At 34.7% G+C, this 23,006-nt stretch overlaps 1 protein-coding gene across 1 annotated transcript in view; it reads left to right on the top strand.

The window, feature by feature from the left end:
- Nucleotides 1–23,006, top strand: part of TPO (thyroid peroxidase) — a 285,568-nt gene that overhangs the window by 129,487 nt on the left and 133,075 nt on the right. The window contains exons 3-4 of the mRNA XM_074233541.1: nucleotides 11,932–12,101; nucleotides 16,241–16,373. Of these exons, the coding sequence (XP_074089642.1) occupies nucleotides 11,932–12,101; nucleotides 16,241–16,373 (303 nt within the window). The remainder of the gene's footprint in view (nucleotides 1–11,931; nucleotides 12,102–16,240; nucleotides 16,374–23,006) is intronic.

The following is a 23,006-nucleotide window of genomic DNA, read 5'->3' on the forward strand; positions in this document are numbered from 1 at the left end:
TGTAATATAGAATTCTTTTACAGGATGAAATCTTTTTTATTAAGACATTCCCTGACTTTTCCTCCATTCAAGTTATTTTATTTATTATTTTGCCTCTGTTCTCCAACCTGGGAAATGGGATATGGGACTCTTACCTACATAATGTCATTATGAGTCCTATCATTGAAAAAACATGCCCGATTGCTAAGCACTAATAACACAAGGAAAAGAAAAAAATAAAGTCTTTACTCTCAATTAACTCACATTCTAATTAGAGCTACAACATGAAAATAACTAGATACATAGTTATTCTAGCACAGTGGAACTGCCTTTTTCCTCTAAGAGGTTTCCTAACAGGAAGGAAAGAAGTAAAAAAGATATCCAGTGTTGGAGTTGTTTGTTCTCCAGTGTCATTGGCTCAAGCTCTCCTCCCCATTTCTCTAATTTTTCAGATCTAGTAACTAGTAACTAGAACCTTAGCTGGATTTAATCATTTAGCATTAGTTACCTTTTACAAAGGAATATTTATTTCAAAGTTATCATAAAAACAAAATGTATATTTATTAATGTGTATATATATATATATATATATATTTTTTTTTTCTCCAATACTTCTAGGTCATACTCTAAACCACAGTACCTTGATCTCTGGGGAGGAACACTCACATTGGTCCCCACCAAGTTCACATATAAATGTGGTATGATTACCATACAAAGCAGTATTTGAACAATGTATGGTGCTCCTGAAGTGCTTTGTTTTTTGGGTCATAGATGCTATCCTGGCTTCAAAACCCTGCCTAGACTCTGACTCTCAGAATTCCATGTTCTTTATTCTGACCACCTTGAAACTCTGATGCTTGATGTGTTCTCTCACCAGATGTAGGTAATACACTCAGCTAGTTTCCCCAAAAACAAATGAAGTGCAGAGTGATAATAGCTGAGGCCTTCAGGTGGTTTGAATGCTTCCATAGCCAATTAAAAAGCCACTCTTTAACATGTGAATAATTACTTGGAATGAGTTACAGAAGTTAACTCAGACTCCATGATCACTTCACATCATCATCACCCTCCCTGAAGGAGCTGCCCATGACCACCATGAGAAGAGATCTAAGAAACTTTAAACACATGCCATATCACCATTACAGAATCATTATAATTATTTAAAAAGCTAATTCACACACACAGACATTTGATATCTTATGTTTCACTACCACTGAGTAAAACCCAGGCACTACCAAGTGGATTTCTCTCATTCTTGTGGTTTTTCTTTTCTGTTTTTCCTAACTCTCTCAGCTGGTTCTGTACTGCCTTTGATATTTATTGCTGTCACTGTTGTTAACTCAACTTCTCTGGTAGCCAAGAGTCTGCTATTTGAGTGTCTGGACAGATAGAAGAAACCAGATGCCTTTCAAAAGCTCACTAGACCCTTTAAAAAAGGAGATGCAATTAGGAGGTGGCTCCATCCCAGACAAAGGCTTGTCTAGGAAATCACACACAGCCTCAATGTGAGATTATTCTTCCCTGACTCAGAAGCTCACAAAGTCATCTTGAGTCCAACTGAAGGGCAGAGATTGGTCATGTTTATTTTTCAAGAACTTAAGCTCAGTATGCAATTAAAAGCAACCTCATAACAAGCAAGAAGAAAGAGACTTTTTCTCACATGCTCTGCATGAAGAAGGGAAGGTCCCTTCTATTTAGCAACCCCAAGTGATACTATGTTATTCCTCCTGGTTAAAATTTGCTGTCCTTTGTAATTCCCTGGAGTGTATTTAGCAGTTTTATTGTCAATATTCCCAGCTCAGAATAGTTCTCTAGGCTCCCTCAGAAGTTTAGCAATATAATTTTCTAGTGCTTTATAATAAAAAAGTCCTAGAATAATCCATATGTTATAAATATCACACCATTCCACATTTTGGGACAGAAATCACAAAGGTAGTTCTGCAATGGCACCAAACAAATGACATTTTGTCATATCTGAAATTATTGCACATTTAGGCTTTAATAAGGACTTTAAGGAACTCAAAGAAAATAAAAGTAAAATGGAAATGGGGAAAATATATGCAACCAAGAGAAAATGAAAAACTGATGTACTGTAATCTGAGCTCAGCTTCCAACAAGCATAGAGTTCTCCCCAAAGGAAACTGTGATCAGAGATCAATAGGAAGTCACCCTCTCATCCTTAGTTGAAAAACTAAACTTTGCTGGGTGAGAACTTTTTTCATGATTCTCTTAGCATCTAGGGCTATCCAACTAGAATTGGGATAAAAAAAGTTCTCTATGGGATGTAGTTCAATAAAAGGCACATCAAAATGTCTCCAGGGATCTCTATATTATAGATGATTCCTTAAATCATTTAGGCAAACTTTAGATGCATATACCAAAGTAATTTTTAAATTTTCTTCAGGTGAACTCTGTCACAACAAGGATATTCTTAGATTGGCAGGTTCAAGTATAAAAAGAAGGGGTGAAAGTAAATAAACTAGGATCAATTAATTACTACATGCGGACCTCACAAAAGGATTCAGTGACTTAGGTCACTGAAATAAGCTCCTTGAAATGGAAGAGACTTCCCTTTAGTACTCAAGTCTTCATTAAAATCAGACTCTCAAAAATTGCAGATTTTTTCCCACACATCTAATGATATTATTTTGCACAGAAAGAAATTGAGTCCCAAAGGGATGAGAAACTCACGCTCAAACTAACACATCAGAGCTCAGCTCTTTCTATTTAAAAGTTTTAGGATTAACACTGATGTTTGGGGAAGGGAAGTTTTTCAAATATTATCCTCAAGAAACCCTATTCCTCACATATCAATCACAGTTAATATTTTCCCGTTATCTTAATATTTACCTTATATTGATTAGTATCAGTATCATTTTGACTTCTTGATATTGCTGATAACTAATTAATGTCAATTAGGTTTAAAAAACAAAATTTACAAAGAAGATATAGTAAGAGCTAAGGTATCATCCATGAATTTGGACTTTCTCCCTTCTACACTTTGGACCCCAGGAAGAGTGGGTTTAAACTTAAAGTCATATCTTCAAATCATTCTCCCATTAAGTTCAGTTCTTGGTGTATTATGGTTACTGCCTTTCCTCAGCTGCTAGATTCATTCATTTCTAGGGAGGTTCAAGTAAATCGATTCCCAAGCTTTTACTGACTCATCAGGTTTAACTGCTGTGGTCATCCACAGGCTCTGCTATTGTTTGAGGCTGCTTGACCTTGAGTGATTCTTCCATTCCTTTAAAGTTCAAAAGGCACCAAATGATTCATTCTGTTTCTGATACTCCATCTAATTATGGAAGAACAAACACAAAAAGGCAAAGAACAAATTCACATTTCTTCATTAGTCATGTTAGACTAAATAGGAGAGGAAACCTGAGGTGAAGGTTCAACCACCACCTCAGCCAAAAGCTTTGAGACTGAAAAGCAGTAAAGTTCTTCCAATGAAGTTTTTTGTGTTCTCATTCTCTTCTAGACGAGCAGCCAATTAAAAGTTTTTCTCATCACCATAAAATTAGCTGAAAGTAGTTAGTGGTTAGGTGGCATAATTCAATCTCAGACACTTTAATACTTAGCTGTGTGACCTTGGGCAAGTCACTTAACCCTATTGCCTTCCAAAAATCCCCTCCAAAAACTATACTGAAAGAAAACAGTCACAGAGTACTTGTGCATACTTTGAAGTAGAGGGAAAGGTCAATGATTATTCCCTCTCATTTCCAGCGTCAGGCTTCTCAAACCTCCTCACAGTTAGGCACCAGGTAAAATAGATTATACTTAAATAGCTGGAACCCTATTACTGTTAAACATAGTGCTCTTGCACTTCATCATGTTCTTTCTGCCACAACCAGAAAGAATTTTTTAAGAAACCAGAATCAGAGTAGGATTTAAATGATTATATACTTTAAACGTTATATCCAGAAATTGAAATATTAGTACCTTACCAATCCACTTCACCCATCTGGCAACCTTTCTATTTGAAATACCAAGAAAAAAAGATTTTAAAAGGAATTTTGAGAACTCAGATAAATTTCACAAAAGTTGATGATTTTAATTATTCACTTATTGGCTCATGTGTCCTTATATAGTACCTGTGTACTTTTTGTTTTATATATTACCTTATTTGTGTTTTCTCCACCCACAGAAGATTAAAAATAGTAAATCTAAAGTTTATGTGTTTGGACAAGGTATTTGTTGTTAGGCCAAAAAAATTGAAATTAGTGAGAAGTAATAGTTAACAGGTGAAGGAGATGCACTTGTTAAAAATAGACACATTTAGGGGTGGTTTAGGTGGTGCAGTGAATAAAAGCACCAGCCCTGGAGTCAGGAGTACCTGGGTTCAAATCTGGTCTCAGACACTTAATAATTACCTAGCTGTGTGGCCTTGGGCAAGCCACTTAACCCCAATTGCTTTGCCAAAAAAAAAAACCACCCTAAAAAAATAGACACATTCATTAATTGTGACAATCTGGGCCAAGGCAGTATCAAAACATATTGTCATTTAGTCCTGAGGCTATCTCTGCTTTGTATCAGAGTAAAATAATCAATATATATGATAAATGGGGAAAGGGAAGGAAATAAGCATTTATTAATTGCCTACTGTCACTATGCTAAGCACTGTACATATATCTCAGTTGATAAAAAGAAGTCCATCAAGAAAAACATCATATAATGCATTCATTCTGTTGAAAATGGACAACATAAGGTACACTTTAGAAAGATATTCAAAATAATCAAAGTGAAAAATATGCAAGGTGCATGTTTTTTGAAAAAGGAGCAAATCCTTCTCTACTATTAGAAATCTCCAAAAATCTAGAAAAAATATTCCATGAGGAATTATTTCAAGAGAGCTGTGTTTTAACCAAATTGTTGTGTTTCTTGGTTGAAAAGGATTCTAGACCCATTGGATTTAGAGCTGGCAGGGAACCTTAGGGAATCATCTTGTCTAATCATTTTGCACAGAAAGAAATTGAGTCCCAAGCAGATGAGAAAATATCCAAGCTACATAGCTGGTTTGAGGCAGAGTTGAAGCCAGAACTGCTGTCTTCATTCACATGATGCCCAAATATCAAGTCATTTCTCCCAGCTCAATCATTAACTTCAATCTTCCAGTCAGAACATCCTTGGCTTCCTGGTAACAGGTAGCCAATCAGCCTGATTTTTTTTTTTACCAAATGGACTGAAAGTTTTAGAATCACATAAACACAGACTAATTCTCCAGCTATAAATTAGGAAGCAAACAAAAATATTTTAAACAAATCAGTAGTGTATATTCAGGAAGATCATAAAATGCACTTAAAAACATGTGGACAATTTAATGATGTCTTTTGTATACAATAGATTTCTGTCAAGTGCCTTGAACAATATTATATCATTAAAAACATAAATAAACCTGCTCCAAAAGTCAAGAGATTGAGTCCTAATTGTCTTCTATCATGTCTGGGCAATATGACCCCAGAAAAACTATTTGTCTTCTCTTGTGCTTATTTATTCATCTGTAAAATAAATGATAATAATTTTATCTCTTCCTAATGTCATAGTATTCATCAGGTGTTATTAAACTTGAGATCCCTTTCAACTCTTGGATAAATTTAAATTGGCAGGTACTCCATGGATATTTGTGGGTTTGAGCTTTCTCATAATGTAGACTTGCTCTTTTTCTCTTCTGTAACCCCTGTTCTTGGAATAGCTTTAAAAGTTTATAGCCTAAGGGACTTGTGTCATATTCAAGCATTAGGACAAAGATGTACCAGTTGGATATTCTGGGATGTCGAAAATTGATTTCAGTGCTGACAAAAAGATCTTCTTACCAGTCATTAAACATTGCTACTTACTCTGTCCCACCGGATTCTGAGAAACAGGGTGTGTGGGGGGGAACAAAAGCAATTAACAAGGATTAGCATTTTCATCATTTTTCTAAATTTTGACATAAAAGGTATGCTACATGTTCATGAGAGTGCATTGAGATTTTTTGTAATAAATTTGCTTTTTTAAATATCCCCAAATAATGATTTCTTAAAAATAACTATTTGTTTAATGTGGCACATTTGCAAAAGACTTCTATATTGTCTCATTTGGTTAGAAGCACTGGGTATGTCAGCAGCTAGTTGGGCAGCAGATGGAGTGCCAAGACTGGAGTCAGGAAGATTCACCTTCCTGAGTTCAAATTCAGCCTTAGACATTTGTTAGCTGTGTGACCCTGGGCAAGTTAGTCCTATTTGTCTCAGTTTCTTTGTCTGTAAAATTAACTGGAGAAGGAAATGGCAAATCACTATTGCACCTTTTGTCAAGAAAACCCCAAATGGTATCATGAAGAGACAAACATCACTGTATACAAGCAACAACTGACCGCTTCAAGTGGCCTCTTCTATTAAACCACATCCAACCATGATCTACTGTATAAATCTAAATCTTTTCACTAGCCTCATCACTGCTATTGGCATAATCTCTAGTCTAGTCCTAGAATCAGACTCAAATCCATAGTTAGATGCCTACTGTCAATCTACTCAGATCCACAAACTCTTGGCTTGCCTTGGATTCCATTTGCCCATTTTCAATAACTTTCAAACAAAAATGCTCCTTCCCCATGTATGTTGTCTCTCCTCACAAGAGTTGTAAATTCCTTAAGGATGAGGACTGTCTTTTCTTCTGTTTTTATATACCCAGACCTTAGCACAAGGTTTGGCAATAAGGTTTACTATTTTTTTCCAGTTATTTCTTCAATCATTGGGACTTTGTATACAGAGAATGGATTAGGAATCAAGTGAGAGGAATATGCAGGTAATAACTGCAGAATAAAATGAACAGAGTTTACAAAAAGTAAAATGACAAATCCATTAATGATATGAAAAACATGTGTGGTTTGCAGATCTTCTCTAATTAAGTTGTTTTAGAGGGCTTATGTAATAAGACAGCAAAATGGAAGAAAAAAATTGATGTCAGAATGCCTAGACTTGTTTTAGCATTTCTAATTAATAGAGTTATGACAAACCAGTTGACAATAAGCTCTTGAGGACAGAGGTTACTTTGATTTGTTTTTGTATCCTTAGCTCTCTTCTTAATGACTCTCAAATAGTAGGCAACAAATAAATGTTGTCTCAAATAAAATTACAATCCACCTCTCTGAGTATCTGTTTTCTTTTATGACAAAGATATGACCAAATTTTCATGGTTATCAGAACTGGATGATATGATGAATGTGATGGGTCTTATAAGCATAAAAGGGCTAGAGAAATTTGAATTACTATTTAAAACTGAGGTCATTTAATACAATTAAGTAATTTCCCCATTTGAAAAAGAATAGCTTAATGTAAGAAGAAATTAAATTTTTAGTGGTTAAGGGTACTTCATAGTTATTTCCTCATGATTAAGATCAAGTCAATTTCATTTTACTGGCATCATATCCTGTTTGCTGAATTCAGAGACTTCTACTCCCTTTGTCAAGAAATACATACAGTTATGACAATTCTTAGTAGCCTAAAAACCTGTTTTCTTTCATTTCTCAATATTAATCTATAACTTTCATCACTTTTGGTTATCATTGCTGTATTCCCCCCATGACAGCCTTTGCGCTGAGACTGATAAGATATATGCTGATCTTGTTTGGAAGATCTTGTCAAATTTGTCATAATTTTTTCTCTACTTTTTCAACCTCTATATGAGGTACTGAATAATAAATTACAATTATCTTCATGGTGGTTTGTTTGGTTATACTTTCATGAGCCTGTAAAATGAAATGACCAAATGTTCCATAAACTGACATATCTTGTAGCCTTGACCTTGGGATGAGATAAACTTCACTGACACCTTAGTTTACTGCCTGAAGAAGATCCCCTCAGTCAACAAGCATTATTTTGTTTTGGGTTTTTTTTTTTAGGTTTTTGCAAGGCAAATGGGGTTAAGTGGCTTGCCCAAGGCCACATAGCTAGGTAATTATTAAGTGTCTGAGACCGGATTTGAACCCAGGTAATCCTGAGTCCAGGTCCAGAGCTTTATCCACTACGCCACCTATCCGTCCCTCAACAAGCATTGTTAAGTGTTTGTCATGGTCTAGGTACTGTACTAAACACCAGAGAAACAAAAAAAAGGCAAAAACAGTTCTTAAGGAATTTCTATTCTAATGAAGGGGGACAAGAAGTAAAAAAAAATGCCCAAAAGAGGTATTTATAGTACAAGTGGAAGAATCTTTGATCAGTCCCACAATTTAGCCAAGAACATAGGAGATTATAATGCCATGTGTCAGGAGCTTTCACACTGCAGTCCTTTCCCCACTATTCCAATTTTCTCAGGACCAAAGTAACTATGATATTGCTCTGAATGTTTACATTCCTGTATAATCCACATGAATACTCTATTTTAGGTATGTATGGAGTTTACAATCTAGCAGAAGAGTATAACATAGACATAGAAAGGCAGTGTTGTAAAATAATTATAGTGTAAGAAGAAAAGAATGCAAAAGCTCAAAGTAGGTACAAAGTGTTAGCCCAAGTCACATGAAGAAAAAATAATCTCTATGTAAGGTAGCCAGCTGGTATAGTGAATAAAGTGCTGAGATTAGAGGAAGGAAGGAAGGGAGGAAGGGAGGAAGGGAGGAAGGGAGGAAGGGGGGAAGGGGAAGGGGGAAGGGAGGAGGGAGGGAATGAGAGAAGGAGGCAATGAGGGAAGGAGGGAGGGAGAAAAAAGAATTTGCACATAATGCATAAGGGCTATGCATAGAAAAATCCTAATAGTCCCTGTTCTCAAAGAGCTAATCTTCTAACATAGAAAACCTATTTAAGAGGTTTCAATCAAATTGGTTAGATGGGGTCATGCATGGTCCTACCTTATCAAGTTCAGTTTTCTGAAAATTGATAAGTGTCATCCAAGTTAAGCATCAACAGTTCCTTTAATTGATTTTCATATAGCATAGATTTGAGTTCCTTAGAGCCAATCTATAGATTGGCTCCTCTGAACAACTTTGACATTGTAAATGGTCCATTATAGTTTGGTACCCAGATTTGGATATACTTAGAACTCCAAAAGCATAAAGAATCTTAAGAAGCCTAAACTGAGGCTATAACTGAGGTCTTTATTAACCTTAGAAAATCCTCACTTTTCACTAGTCATTTTAGTTACTACTATAATAATAATATTATTGATAATTCAATAATAGTAGCTTTTATATTAATGAATATGTATCAAGAAATTACATTGATAGCAATACTAATACCATTTATTTAAAATGTCTATATTAATAAATTGTATTATTAGGCAATAACAAAAACATTTAAATACTAATACATAATAATAATAATAATAAAATAACATGTATACTTTACAATTATTATTTCATTCCCTCATAAAAGTCCTGAGATGTTGATGATATTATTATCTACAGTTTTGCAGTGAGTTACCTGAGGTGGACAGAGGTTGCCCAAAAGTTATAATATACTAATAAAAATCTGAGGCAAGATTTGAACTAGTTCCAGGTCTCTTTATTCACTGTTGCCACTTAACTATTCACCAGTTTCAGTGGCAGAAAAGCTATTGGAAGCTAAACAAGGTGCAAGTCAATCCTTGTTGATTTTCCTTGTAGTTCTTTTCCACTACAGCTACTAAAACAAACAGCAACCAAAAGAGATGATGTTAGCATAACCATAGTCATTGATTTTGTTTTTGTTTTGCTTCTTCTACTGTTTTCATCAAAGCAGAAAGTCTAGGAAGGCAATGAATCTTGGAGAGGTCTGTCTCCTTCTCCCCCAACCTTATTCTGATTCCCTGTAAGTGTAGTTCTTATGAATCAAAATTATTCATGAGATGGTCAAAGAGTAGGGAAGGAATCGGAAAAAATTATAAACAATCAACCTGGTGATTGTCTTGCCATTCATGTCATTTACTTATATTTTCTTTTTCATTGGTTGGATACTGTTGAGAATAGTGTAGTATAATAAATGAAACAGAGAAATAAGGAGTCAAGAAACCCAAGTTCCAATCCTGGATTTAACACCTTTGAGTTAAGTGATCTTTGAAAACTCTGAGGCCAAAGGAATGAGATCTAGAAATGACAATAGAAATTCATTAGTCACCTTCCCCTCCCTCCAACTGATGCTCAGAAAAGCCAAGTAGAAGAATGAGAATACAAACCTATCTTCCCATTCCTCAAAGTGTCATGTTTAATATGACACTGATTTCTCTAGACCTGAGATTCATCTTTTGCCAAATGAGAAACTTGATCTGTTGGGTCTCTGTGATCCTGTCATTCTTTTTTGCTTGCTTGTTTGTTTGTCCTTTGTTTTCTTTTCTTTAATATTTCATTAGTTTTTACCAATCATCATTTTTTTGCAAGGTTTTGAGTTTTACAATTTTTCCCTCCCCTCTCCCCCCTAACAGAAAGCAATCTGATATAGGCTCTACATTTATAATCATGCTAAACATGGATCCATAACAAACTTTGGTCCTCATTTAAACTCCACAATTCTTTCTTTGGATATGGATAGTATTTCCCATCTCAAACCTTTTAAAATTGTCTTTGATTTTTGTACTGTTGAAATAATCAAGTCCATCATGGTTGATCATCACCCCATGTTTTTGTTAGTACTTATAAAGTTCTTCTGGTTCTGTTCATTTCAATCAGCCTCAATTCACACAAGTCTTCCCAGGCTTTTATGAAATCTCATTCCTCATGATATCTTATAGAACAATAGTGTTCCATCATATACATATACTACAATTTTTTCAGCTATTTTCCAATTGATGATCATTCTTGATTCTTAGAAATGCCTTTTAAAAAGTTTCTAGGGGTGGCTAGGTAGCACAGTGGATAGAGCACTGGCCCTGGAGTCAGGAGTACCTGAGTTCAAATCCGGCCTCAGACACTTAATAATTACCTAGCTGTTTAGCCTTGGGCAAGTCACTTAACCCCATTGCCTTGTAAAAAAAAAAACTAAAAAAATGTTTCTAGATGTCTTTTGCTATCACCTTCATTTCTAGATATTTGTATTGTGGCTTTTTTTAGTCATTTCCAAATTAACAGCCATGTACTTTATTTCAATTCTTTGCTACTACCAAAAAAGTATTTCTCTAATTCTCTAAATATCTTGTAAAAATACACTACTTTTCTTTTATCATGGCAAGTAATTCTTCTGTTTACAACTTAGAATACAAGGCAGTAAAATATTACATTTTGTAAATTTATTACTTGAAAAGAGAAGTGCCAATTGTTACTAATGGAAGTGTGACAAAAGAAGAAGAGACAAATGGGCTTTTAAATATGAGACATTTCCCACAGGTATTTATAGTATCTAGAAAACATAGTGATATTGGCTTCTCAACTTGTCATCCATTGTCCTTGGGAGCAGTTTTTAACGTTTCACAGAATGAGAGATACAGCCTTTCTAATCTGTTATTCTGTCATTCATTTTAGAAGTACAAGACAAAGCAAAAGCATTCTTTAGTTGACCATAACCAAGAATTAGGATAAAGACTGAAACTGTATGTAACTATCCAGTAATCACTGAAATAGAGGTTTGTTCTAAAATTCCACTACTTATGCCAAGAAAGAGAAAATAAAGTTCTACTACACTTTGCCATCATCCTCTTTATATTTTATCTATTTCAAGTTGACACCTACCAGCAAGATCTCTGCATCAAATGTTATGAATATTTTAAAACTTTCTTAATACAATTCCAAATTGCTTTCCCGTATGTTTGTTAGGATTCCCAAGTTCGCCTGACTTTCCACAACTCCTCCAAAATTGATTATTTCTCTTTTATCATCTTTGTCATTTTGCTGGATACAAAGTAAAATCATAATTCCTTTTAATTTTTCACTTCTATTTGTTCTTTCATTTATAATTTTTATTTTGTTAACAGGTTAGACCTTAGGCCATAATGTTCTATATCACTTGAATTCTAGTTATTTAATACCACTGAAAAAGCTAATTATTTTTATGTATCTTCTTTGTTCATCAGGAACCTCAAAAAGAGGGAACTAAATTCCCCAGCTCAACTCTTCTCCTTCTTTAAAATGCCAGAGAGAACAAGTCGAGATGTTTCCCGAGCAGCAGAAATAATGGAAACTTCATTCCTATCAGTGAAAGAAAAAGTTTCCCTGCAGCACAAGAAATCTTGGCATCCAACTGGTAAATGTGACTGCTCTTTTTCATCTCTTCTCTCTTTCCCTACCACCCCCAAGCCCCATGACTTTTCAGAAATCAATGGGGGCAGCTGAAATGAAAGTTGTAGTGTTTTGATCTAGCAGAGTGTTTCCTTATTTGGCTCCAGGCAAAAAATATAGTTTATCCCTGACTAGTCAGTCAATAAAAAAGTGCCAGTTCTTAGAAATTACTTATAAAACAGTCACTCTATCTATCTATTTATCATCTATCTATCTATCTATCTATCTATCTATCTACCTATTTCTATAGAGAGAGAGAGAGATAGAGATAGAGATAGAGATAGAGATAGAGATAGAGATAGAGATAGAGATAGAGATAGAGATAGAGATAGAGATAGAGATAGCAACAGAGATGATGATAGAGATAGAGATATATATATTTGCTTTGGCCACAGAGCTAACCTCTGCAGTTTCAGTTATGCCTTGAACCAATGCTTGATAATTTGCATCGCCTACCTTGTTGAATCAAAAGCAATCACAGAGGAAATTTTTCCTGTTCTACCAGCTCACTACTAACATCTCAGTATGGAAAAAAAATGTTCAGGTCTCATAGATACAAGTTCCTTTTCAAGAAATCAGGTTTTATGGCTTATAGAGTTGAGCATTGTAATGCAAGACTGTGGTTTCATATATTCCTCCCCACAATATGATAGAAGCATATTGTTTTCATCTCTGAAATCAGATGAAATTGATTCAGTTCCAAAAATGTTAAGCCTTTGGGTGTGGGTTCTTAGGAAAGGGGGTAAAAGGAACAAAATTTCCCTCAAAAATTCCTCAAAAAAGGAAAAAATAATTCCATGGCTAATAAAAAGTCATAGTCAAGTGATTTTTCTGGTTATTCAAGGGTTAATCTAATTTTTTTGTTATCCCTATTAAAAATATGTCTTATATGTATTGCATGAACAAATTAATGAAAAAAATTTACTTACACATTTCTTTATACTTCTTATTGCCAGATACTAAAGCTAGGCACTGTAGGGACAATTACAAAAATAAGACAACACCTGACTTCTAGGAATTCTCATTCTAATATGTAGAAGATACACATAAAAGGGAATGGCAGGAGAAAGTGTTAATCTGGACAGTCACAGGGACTGTGAATGCAGTGATAATAGACTAAAATGCTCTTTTCATTGACAATGGTAATATTGATTTGCTTGCTGTTCTCAAAATGAGTTGAAAAGTGGCAGGGAGTACTCCTATTCACAAAAGATTCAGAAGGGAAAATGCTGAGGTAAACTTAGGTTTACTTTACCCTCAGCAGATGGAGGCCTCAGTTAGCTATGCAGCATGGTTTAGGGTCAGGTAGATATAGCGGGTTAAATAAGTTTTTGCTCATTTACCAATCAAGACAACTCATTCCCAAGATGAGATTCCAAAACTTAGTGGATCACCTGGGGAGGGGAGAAGGCAATTGTCTCTGGAGGTCAAAGATATTAATCTGTTTTCCTCTCTAAGTTAATTACATCACTGAAACTTTGATTAAGGACATTGAAAATTAGCCAATTATTTTGTGAATGGCGTTTAGAAAAAGATGCATTTTTGCTATGCTTTTAAAAATTTGGGAATGAACTACAATTTTACCACTTCCTTCCTACAGAAAGTCTTCCCTAATTTCTCAGTCAGAGATTTTCAGTTGTTTTTTTTTTCAGTTGTGTTCAACTCTTCAAGGTGTCATGTGAGATTTTCTTGGCAAAGATACTGGAATGGTTTGTCTTTTCTTTCTCCAACTCATTTTACAGATTGAGGAAATGACGCAAGCAGGGTTAAATGACTTTTCTAGGGTCATATAACTAGCTAGTATCTGAGATTAGATTTTGAAATCTAAAAGATGAATCCTCCTGACTCCAGGCAGAGCATCTTTCCCCTTTACTACCTAACTGCCCTACTCAGAGATTACCTTTGCTTCATTTACTTTCATTCATACATTCTACCTGCTTTGAGCTTTTATATTCTTTTCTTCTTACACTATAATTATTTTATAGCATTTCATATCTGTGTCTATATTATATTCTTCTGCTAGATTATAAGCTTCATGCATACCTAAGCTTTGGCTACTTGTAGGCTATACATGAATGTGAAAATTCAAGCCACCATCATAGTTACTTTGGTCCTGAGACAGACTGGCATAGTGGGAAAAGTATTGAAGTGCGAATGCTCCTCACACATGGCTTTGCACCTCCTATTGCCAGGGCTAAATTGTGGAATTGATCAAAGACACTTCCGCTTATACTATAAATATCTCATTAAGGTAATTTTTTTTTTTTGCTCGTCATCTCCCTCATTAGAATATAAGCTCCTTGAGAACTGTTTTAGCCTTTTTTTTCTATCTCTGGTGTTTGGCACAGTGCCTAGACCATAGCAAACGTTTAACAAATGCTTGTGGATTGACAGGTTATTCTTCAGGCAGTAAACAAAGGTGCCAGTGAAGTTTATTTCATTCCAAGCTCAAGGCTACAAGAAATGTCACTTTATGGGACATTGGTTATTTCATTTTACAGATTCATGAAGAGTATAACCAAATAAACCACCATGAAGATAAGCATAATTTATGATTCAGTAACCTTTGCAGAGGTTGAAGAAACAGAGAAAAGATTTTATGATAAATTTGACAAGATCTTCCAAACAAGATCAGCATATAATCTTCTTATCAACTCCAGAGCATGGGAGGAGTACAGCAATGATAACAAAAAAGTGATGAACGATATAGTTTGATACTGAAAAATGAAAGAAATAAGAAGTTTTTAGACAATTAAGAATTGTCAAAATTGGATGTCATGAATGCCTTCTTGAAAAAGAGTAGAAGCTCTGAAGCAAGAGACGCTTCTAAAATGAACTTGATCTGATGTTAAGCCTGAGGAAATGATTACTTACTATCCTGGCAATCATTTCACAAGTATTTCTGTGAATGTCAGATATCATTAACCATTTAAAGTCAAGGTCAAAGTCAATGGAAATAAGTTACTAACACTAATGGGTAGAAGTAAAGATTGTCTCTGAGCATCAGTATTTCCTAAAGAAGCTTACTTAAGGTAAACAATTTATATGATATAGATGCCAAAGAGCTACAAACTGTTACCAATAAGTATCTGATCCTTATGCCAAATAGGAAAAAAAAAATTGGAGCCATGAGTAATCATGATTCAAGATAATTTGCAAAATATAGCAAAAGAAGAGGAAGAAAGATACATTTTATTATACTTACTACAGGTGACTAGACATACAAAATTTCTCCACTTGAATTTTCATAGCCACAAAAAAAAAGATTTTTTTTGTTATCTGTACAGAAAATAAAATAAATGACCAAATTAATTGACCAGAAGAAACATTTTATGTCTGTTGTTGGGTTCAAACAATTTGTGAGGAAGATGATGAGACAGAGGTAGTTCAACTGGAGATAACTTCAGAGTCACTGCTGTGGGTGAACATAGATCATGATGGCAAACAGGTGCTATTTCACTGGATATATAAGGAAAAGATTTTGTTATTCAAATCAGTGAATTTATTTGGATAAATCCACCTATATGCCCTGGAGATATTTGAATTATTCACAAAGTGAGAATAAACCACAATTGAACCTCCAGGAATGGGGGGAAAGTACCAGTGTATTATTTCAATTTCCAAAGAAGTTTGGAGGGAAACAAAAGAAATAGCTGAAGGCAGAGTATATGTATTCAACAGATACCTTATGTAGAGGAGGGTGAATGAAATAGTAAGGGCTGAGCCTATAATGAAAAGTCTTCTGAAATATACAGTCCCAGTTGTATTTATGATACAGCAATACTTTTGAAATTTTGCCCCATCACTTAATGTATAATCAGAAACTACTAAGACTTAGAAGACTACAAGATCAGATCACAAAAAAGAGATCTAGGTAATCACCTACACAAATTGCTTCTTCATAAAGCACCAGTTGTTAGAACTGCAATTCTATAATTGGACAAGCTTGTTCTCCCATACTAGAAAAGATCATGGTCAAATCTCCCAGATGAATATGACTGTCCTAGGATAATGTGAATATTTGTAAATGAAAATATTTTTGAGACACTTTAAAGTATACACCACAAAGATCGGGTATAATATATAAAACAATTTCTTTAACAGATGTTCTATCAGCTGACTTGTTGAACACAATTGCCAAAGTTTCTGGATGCCTGCCTTACATGCTGCCACCAAAATGCTCAAATACTTGCTTAGCAAACAAGTACAGACTTATCACAGGAGCCTGCAACAATAGGTAATTAATATTTACATTCTTGTTTTCCTCAACTTTTGATTTTGTTATTGACAGTTCACCATGTTCAGTCCAGATACAATCCAGATAAATATACACCATACCACTTGAGAGTAAGTACTAAAAGTGTATATATCTTTTTCCATTAAAAGTATTCAAAAATAGTTACTTTCCTGCTAAAAGAAAAATGGAAGAAAAAATCTGAGATGCTTTCTTATTATATACAGGATAAAGCATAAATTACATAGTCAAGGACTCAAGATCCTTTGTAATCTGATTTCTATTTCCCCAGGTTTATCTAAAATACCTATATTTGGTGAACCTTTCCCCTCAAACTTTTATTTTCTATTAACTAATTGCACTTTATATGCTTCTGCTTTCATGTTTTTCCTTATATCATTTCTTCTGCTTAAATATTTGTTCCTTCCATTTCTATGTGTTGGAAAATTACCAATTCCTCAAGGACTAGGTAGCATCTTTTATAAATCCTTCATTTGTAACCATTACCAAAAGTCAAAGGACTCCCAATATTTTAGAATTTCAAGAAATCTTAGAGATCATGGAATTCACTGCCTCCTCCACTGTATGGATGAGGAAACTGAGGCCAAGTTGTAAATTGATTTTCCTAAGGTCTTAACTGATAGCAAACAGTGGAGTTCGGTTTTAAAACAATTCATCAGACTTCAAATCCAATATTCTTTCCTGTAAATTGCATTGTGATTTCAACCTTCTTTGCAATCTTGCTTCACTTATTGCCTGTAGTATTTCTATCCTATCCTACATCATTTTGATTTCTTATTTCTTTAACTGTTTTGTAACTTATTAAGGACAATCACTACCATAATTATCTTAGTTTTCCACATAGCACCCAACAGAATATGTGCATTGTAGATACAAATGATATTTGTAGAATAAAAAAAGACTGAAAATTCTTATAGTTTTGTGTATGTGTGTGTATGTATACATCATTACAAATATGTCTGTTTTATGCAGTTGACAAAATTATCTTTCTAAGATACATGTATGATATAGTAAATTGCTATGGTCTCAAGGATAAATTATGTAAAGGAAAATAGAACCACTACTGGAAGTACAGTGACTGATAACTTATACCACTCCTTACCCTATATCTAGTCATTGTAGTTTGCTCAAATTCATATCTGAAGGAGGGAACACCATTAAATACAAGGATTAGGTTCTCCTTTCTCAGAAACTTTTGCTTTTTTCAAATCCCAAAACCTGGTTTCCCAGGTAAGAGGCCAATTATAGCTTGAGTTATAGTTTATATCTAGATATCTCTAATGGGTAAAATGAAACAACTACCTATCACACAATTTGAAAGGAATACTAAATCTAGAAAAATCATAGTGTGCATTAGTAAAATGATTTAAAGATTAAGGACATAATATAGATTCAGGGAGACAAGATGGCAGAATAGAAGTTAAAAGAAACACAATGAAGCTCCCAACACAACTCCCCAGAAAGATCAAAAAACCCTAACAGACCAGTGCAAATGAGGAAATCCAAGAAAAAGACACTGCTATATAAATGGAATAAGACAACCCAAACCTCAACAAGGGATCTGTGAACTTGTGTAGAATCCTGGAACAAGTGTCAACCAGCAGCTTTGTTCCTCATTTCCCAGTTACAGTTCACAAATGTGTGGCTAACTGAAAAGGAGTCTTATACCAAGGATGAAAAGTGGATGAAGGCCCTAAAGAAAGTGAAAGTTTTTAAGCAAACAATAGCATGTGGTTCTGATCCCCAGAAGCAGAACAAGATGCCATTTCCAAACTCCAACCTAGTATAAAGTGGAATAACTAAGGCAGCAAACCCAAACAAGAGGAGAGCCTGTAGTGGTGTTCCTCAATCTATAGAACTAGTTCCAATAACAATCTACTGGAAATCTTTCTAGAGTATGCCCAAAGGTGTATTGATTAACTCCAAATGGAGATCAAGTCCTTGAAGAGCTAAGATTAGGGAGGAAATGATCCCTGGAACAGACCACTTGTGCATCTATGAAAGCTTACTTCGAAATAATGTTTCAAAAAAATTCTGGGGGTAGCTAGGTGGTTCAGTGGATAGAGCAACAGCCCTGGAGTCAGGAGGACCTGAGTTCAAATGTGACCTCAGACATTTAATAATTGGGCAAGCCACTTAACTCCATTGCCTTGGAAAAAATAAAAATAAAAAAATTTTGGACTGGAAAAACCAACAAAAAAGGCAGGATGAGACTGTTCTCTAGCCCAAGACAATTTATCAGGTTGTCAGGAAAGGACTATCTCAGATAGGAGCAAAGTTCAGGCAGGTTGCACTCAAGCTTCTAATTCAGGATGGCTGAATTGGTAGCTGTGGCTTCTGGAGCTCTCAGCTCATAGATGGTAAGGTATTGGATAATTGGTCAGAAGGAGATTACAGGGACTCTTGACTGGAACTGGTACAGGTTTCTGTTGCATTATCCATATACAGTTGAGGGTCACAGTTCCAGGATAAGGAGGAGCACTATCTCAGTGAAGTTGTGGCTGGGGTGGGGTGGACCATAATCACAATTCCAGGATGGCAAAGAATACTTGTATTCACTCACAGAGCAGAACACAGGCCAGGAGATCAGGGGTCAAAATTCTGCCAGGATTATACTACCTTGGAAGCAGCAAAAGTTGTACCCCATTGTTCTGCTCCAAACTAGTTCTGAAAACAGCAGTTCAAAAAGCCTGAAGCTTGGTACAGAGCTTTGTCAGTCTCAGATGAGCAGAGTCCAAATCTAACATTAAATTCTATATTTTTAGTTGATATTTTATTTTTCCAATTACATGTCATGAGTTTTATAACATCCATCCACATGGATATGCATATTTTAAAGTTATATAATTCCTTCCACCTTCCCTTCCCTCCCCCCTCCCCTCAGTGGCGAACAGTCAGGTGAATACTATACATACACTTTTGTGCTAAATATAAAATAAAGTTCTAACTCAAGAACTGAAGTTTGTATTTAACATAACATAAAATACTAACAAGAAATATACTGGAAAATATGAACAATTGACAAAAAATAATTTATCATAAAAAGTTACTGATAGAAGGGAAGATCAAGACATTGATTCAAAAGAAAGGTATGATAACAGACAACAAAAGCCTCAAAGAAAAATGATAATTGGACAGAAACACAAAAGGTATTACTAGAAGAGTTAAAAAGATGAGTGATAGAGGGGAAAAATAGAGTGTAATGCAAAAAAAGTATGAAAAAATTTTGACAGTCTGGTAAAGGAAGCACAGAAATTACTGAAGAAAATAGCACCATAAAAAAAATTGGCCAAATGACAAAGGAGATACAAAAATTCACTAAAGAAAACACCTTAAAAAGCAGAATTGGTCAAATGGATAAAAGAAATAGAAAAATCTCACTGAAGAAAATAATTCCTTAAAATTAGAATTAGGCAAGAGAAAACTAATAAATCCATTAGACATCACAAAATAAAAAAGCATAAAAAGAACAAAAAAAGAGTCAAATGTAAAACATCTCATGGGAAAAACAAATGACCTAAAAATAGATCAAGGAGAGATAATTTAAGCAGTATTAAACTATCTGAAACCCATGATCATACAAAGGGCCAAGACATTACATTTCAAGATGTTATAGGGGGCAGCTAGGTGGCACAGTGGATAGAGCAACAGTCCTGGCGTCAGAAAGCCCTGAGTTCAAATTTGACCTCAGACACTTAATCATTATGCAGTTGTGTGAACTTGGGCAAGACACAACTCCCTTGCCTTGTGAAAACCAAAAAAAGAATAAAGATATTATCCAGGAAAAAATCCTGATATCATAGATCCAGCAAGTTAAATAGAAGTTGAAAGAATTGGTCTTTCACCTCCAAAATTCCCAGGAATATTGTAGCCAAATTTCAGACCGCCTATGTCAGGGAGAAAATATTTCAAGCAACCAGAAACAAATAATTCAAATATCACGTAGTCATAGTCAAAATCATACAAGTTTTAGTGGCTTAGTGTTAAAAGAGCAGAAGGACAATATTGTGATATCCTGAAAAGCAAAGGAGGTAGAATTACAACCAAGAATAACCTGCTCAGTAAAGCTGAGTATAATGCTCCTGGTAGAAAAATGGCAACTTATGATATAGATGACTTTTAAGCATTCCTGATGAAAAGAAAGGAGCTGAATAGAAAATCTGACATTCAAACACAAGACTGAAGAATGAAAAAGTAAAGAAGAAATAATAAGGGACTTTTTAAAATTAAACTTCCTACATTCCTATATAGGAAGATGGCATATGTAATTCCTGCAGTTGTTTGTCTTTTGTTCTCAAAGGAGAACCATGATATCAGGAAGGTAATGCCATGGCTTAAAAATTAATTGGATTAAATGAGGAAGGGCTGTATAAAGTCAGCAGCCCCACTTTCTCCTACAGAGTTATCTGGATCCAGTGGCAAGAATCATTATTAGGACAGTTAAAAGGAGTTTACATAAATATAGGGCATGAGTGAAGTCAATTATATTAGAATGATCTGCAAAAAATAAAAGGGGGAGGTGATAAAGAGGGATGCTCTGGGAGAAAGGGGAAGGGAGAAATAGAATGGGAAAAGTTTCTCACATAAAAAAGCTACATAAGGAAAAGCCTTTACAATGGAGTGGAGAAGAGGTGGTGGGCAATGCCTGAATTTCACTCTCAACAGAATTAGTTCAAAGAGAAAAGACTATTTGAACAGAATCATTCAGTATAGAAATGTAACAGGCAATAGGGAAATAGGAGGGGAAAGGAATATGAGAAAGGAAGGTTGGTAAAAGGTATGATGGATTATAGGAGGCAGAGGTTAGAAACTAAATAGACTATTGTGTATGGACAAGATAAAATGAAAGGGGGGAGGGAGAGGGAGAGGGACAGGAACAAGGGGAGAGAGAGAGAGAGAGAGAGAGAGAGAGAGAGAGAGAAGAAAATATTGTAGATGGAAGAACACAATTACTAATCATAATGTGAATGGGAACACCCAGAAAACAGCAGATAGCAGAATGGATTAAAAACCAGAATCCAAAACTATATTGTTTATAAGAGATACACTTGAAAAAGAAATACACACGCGAGTTAAAAATAAGTGACTGGAGCAAATCTAATATAGATTAACTGAAGTAAAAAAGGAAGGGGAAGCAATCATGATCTCAAACAAAGCAAATGGACAGACCTCATTAAAAGAAATCATCAAGGAAACTCCATTATGCTAAAAGATACCACAGACAATATAGCAATGTCAAATTTTTTTAGGGCAAGTTTCTCTGATAAAGGCCTCATTTTTCAAATGCATACTGTGAGTATAGAACTGAGCCAAATTGATAAAAACAAAGTTGTTTACTAATTGACAGTCAAAGAATATAAATAGGCCGTTTTCAGAAGAAGAAATCAAGACTAGTCATATGAAAATTTCTTTAAATTACTATTGATTAGAAAAAGATAAATTAAATTAACTCTGAAGTACCATCTTACACCTATCAGAAATGACAAAACCTGGAGATAATAAGAGGAATAAAGGTAAACTAATGAACTGCTGGTGGAATAGTGAACTAGTCCATTGTTTCTGGAGAACATTTTTGGAACTATGTTTAAAGTGTTATCAAATACGCAAATCTTTTGACCCCCAGCAATAAATTACTAGAGCTGTAACCCAAAGAAATCTAAGAAAAAAGAAATGAATCTAAATGGATAAAAAGATTTATATCAACTCTTTCAGAGTAATGGACATCAAGAGGATACTCATCATTTGAGGAATGGCCAAACAAGTTGTGGTTTATAATTTTGATTGAATACTGTTATATTCAAAGAAATGATGAAGTAGAGTGGTTTTAGGGGAAAAAAACATAGTAAGAACTGTATGAACTAGTGCAAAGTAAAGAATTCATTATTCATGGGAATAGTAATGTTGCAATAATAATCAGCTGTGAAAGTCCTAGCTACTCTGATCAATAAAATGATCCAAGATAATTCCAAAAGAATTTTAATGAAAGAATGCTATCTAACTTTAAAGTCAGCACTCGTGAATTCTGAATGCAAATTGAAGTGTAATTTGTTTATTTTTCTTTTTTTTTTAAATAGAACTAATACAGGAATATGTTTTGCACAATTTAATAGGAATAATTGATGGCATATTGCTTGCCTTCTCACTGGATGTGGGAAGATGAGGGAGGAGGGAGAAATGTGGAATAAAATTTTTAAAAGGAAAGAATTTTTCAATTGATGTTTTATTTTATTTTTCCAATTACATATTATGAAAGTTTTTCAACATTCATTCACATACATTTGCATATTTTTAAGTTGCATAATTTCCTTCTGTCCTCCCTTCCCACCCCCTTCCCCTCAGTGGTGAATAGTCAGATGAATATTATACATACCCATCTGTGTTTAGCATGTTTACAGATTAGTCATGGTCAATATGAGGAAGTGGGTTTAAGGGAAAAGAAAGAAAACAATGATATAGTAAAGAAATGCATAAGAAAATTATTAAAAAGTGAATGAAGGGGTGGGGTGGCCTAGTGGCGCAGTGGATAAAGCACCTGCCTTGGAGTCAGGAGTACCTGGGTTCAAATCTGGTCTCAGACACTTACTAATTACCTAGCTGTGTGGCCTTGGGCAAGCC

The sequence above is a fragment of the Macrotis lagotis genome, chromosome 1 (assembly GCF_037893015.1).
Source record: "Macrotis lagotis isolate mMagLag1 chromosome 1, bilby.v1.9.chrom.fasta, whole genome shotgun sequence".
NCBI lineage: Eukaryota > Metazoa > Chordata > Mammalia > Peramelemorphia > Peramelidae > Macrotis > Macrotis lagotis.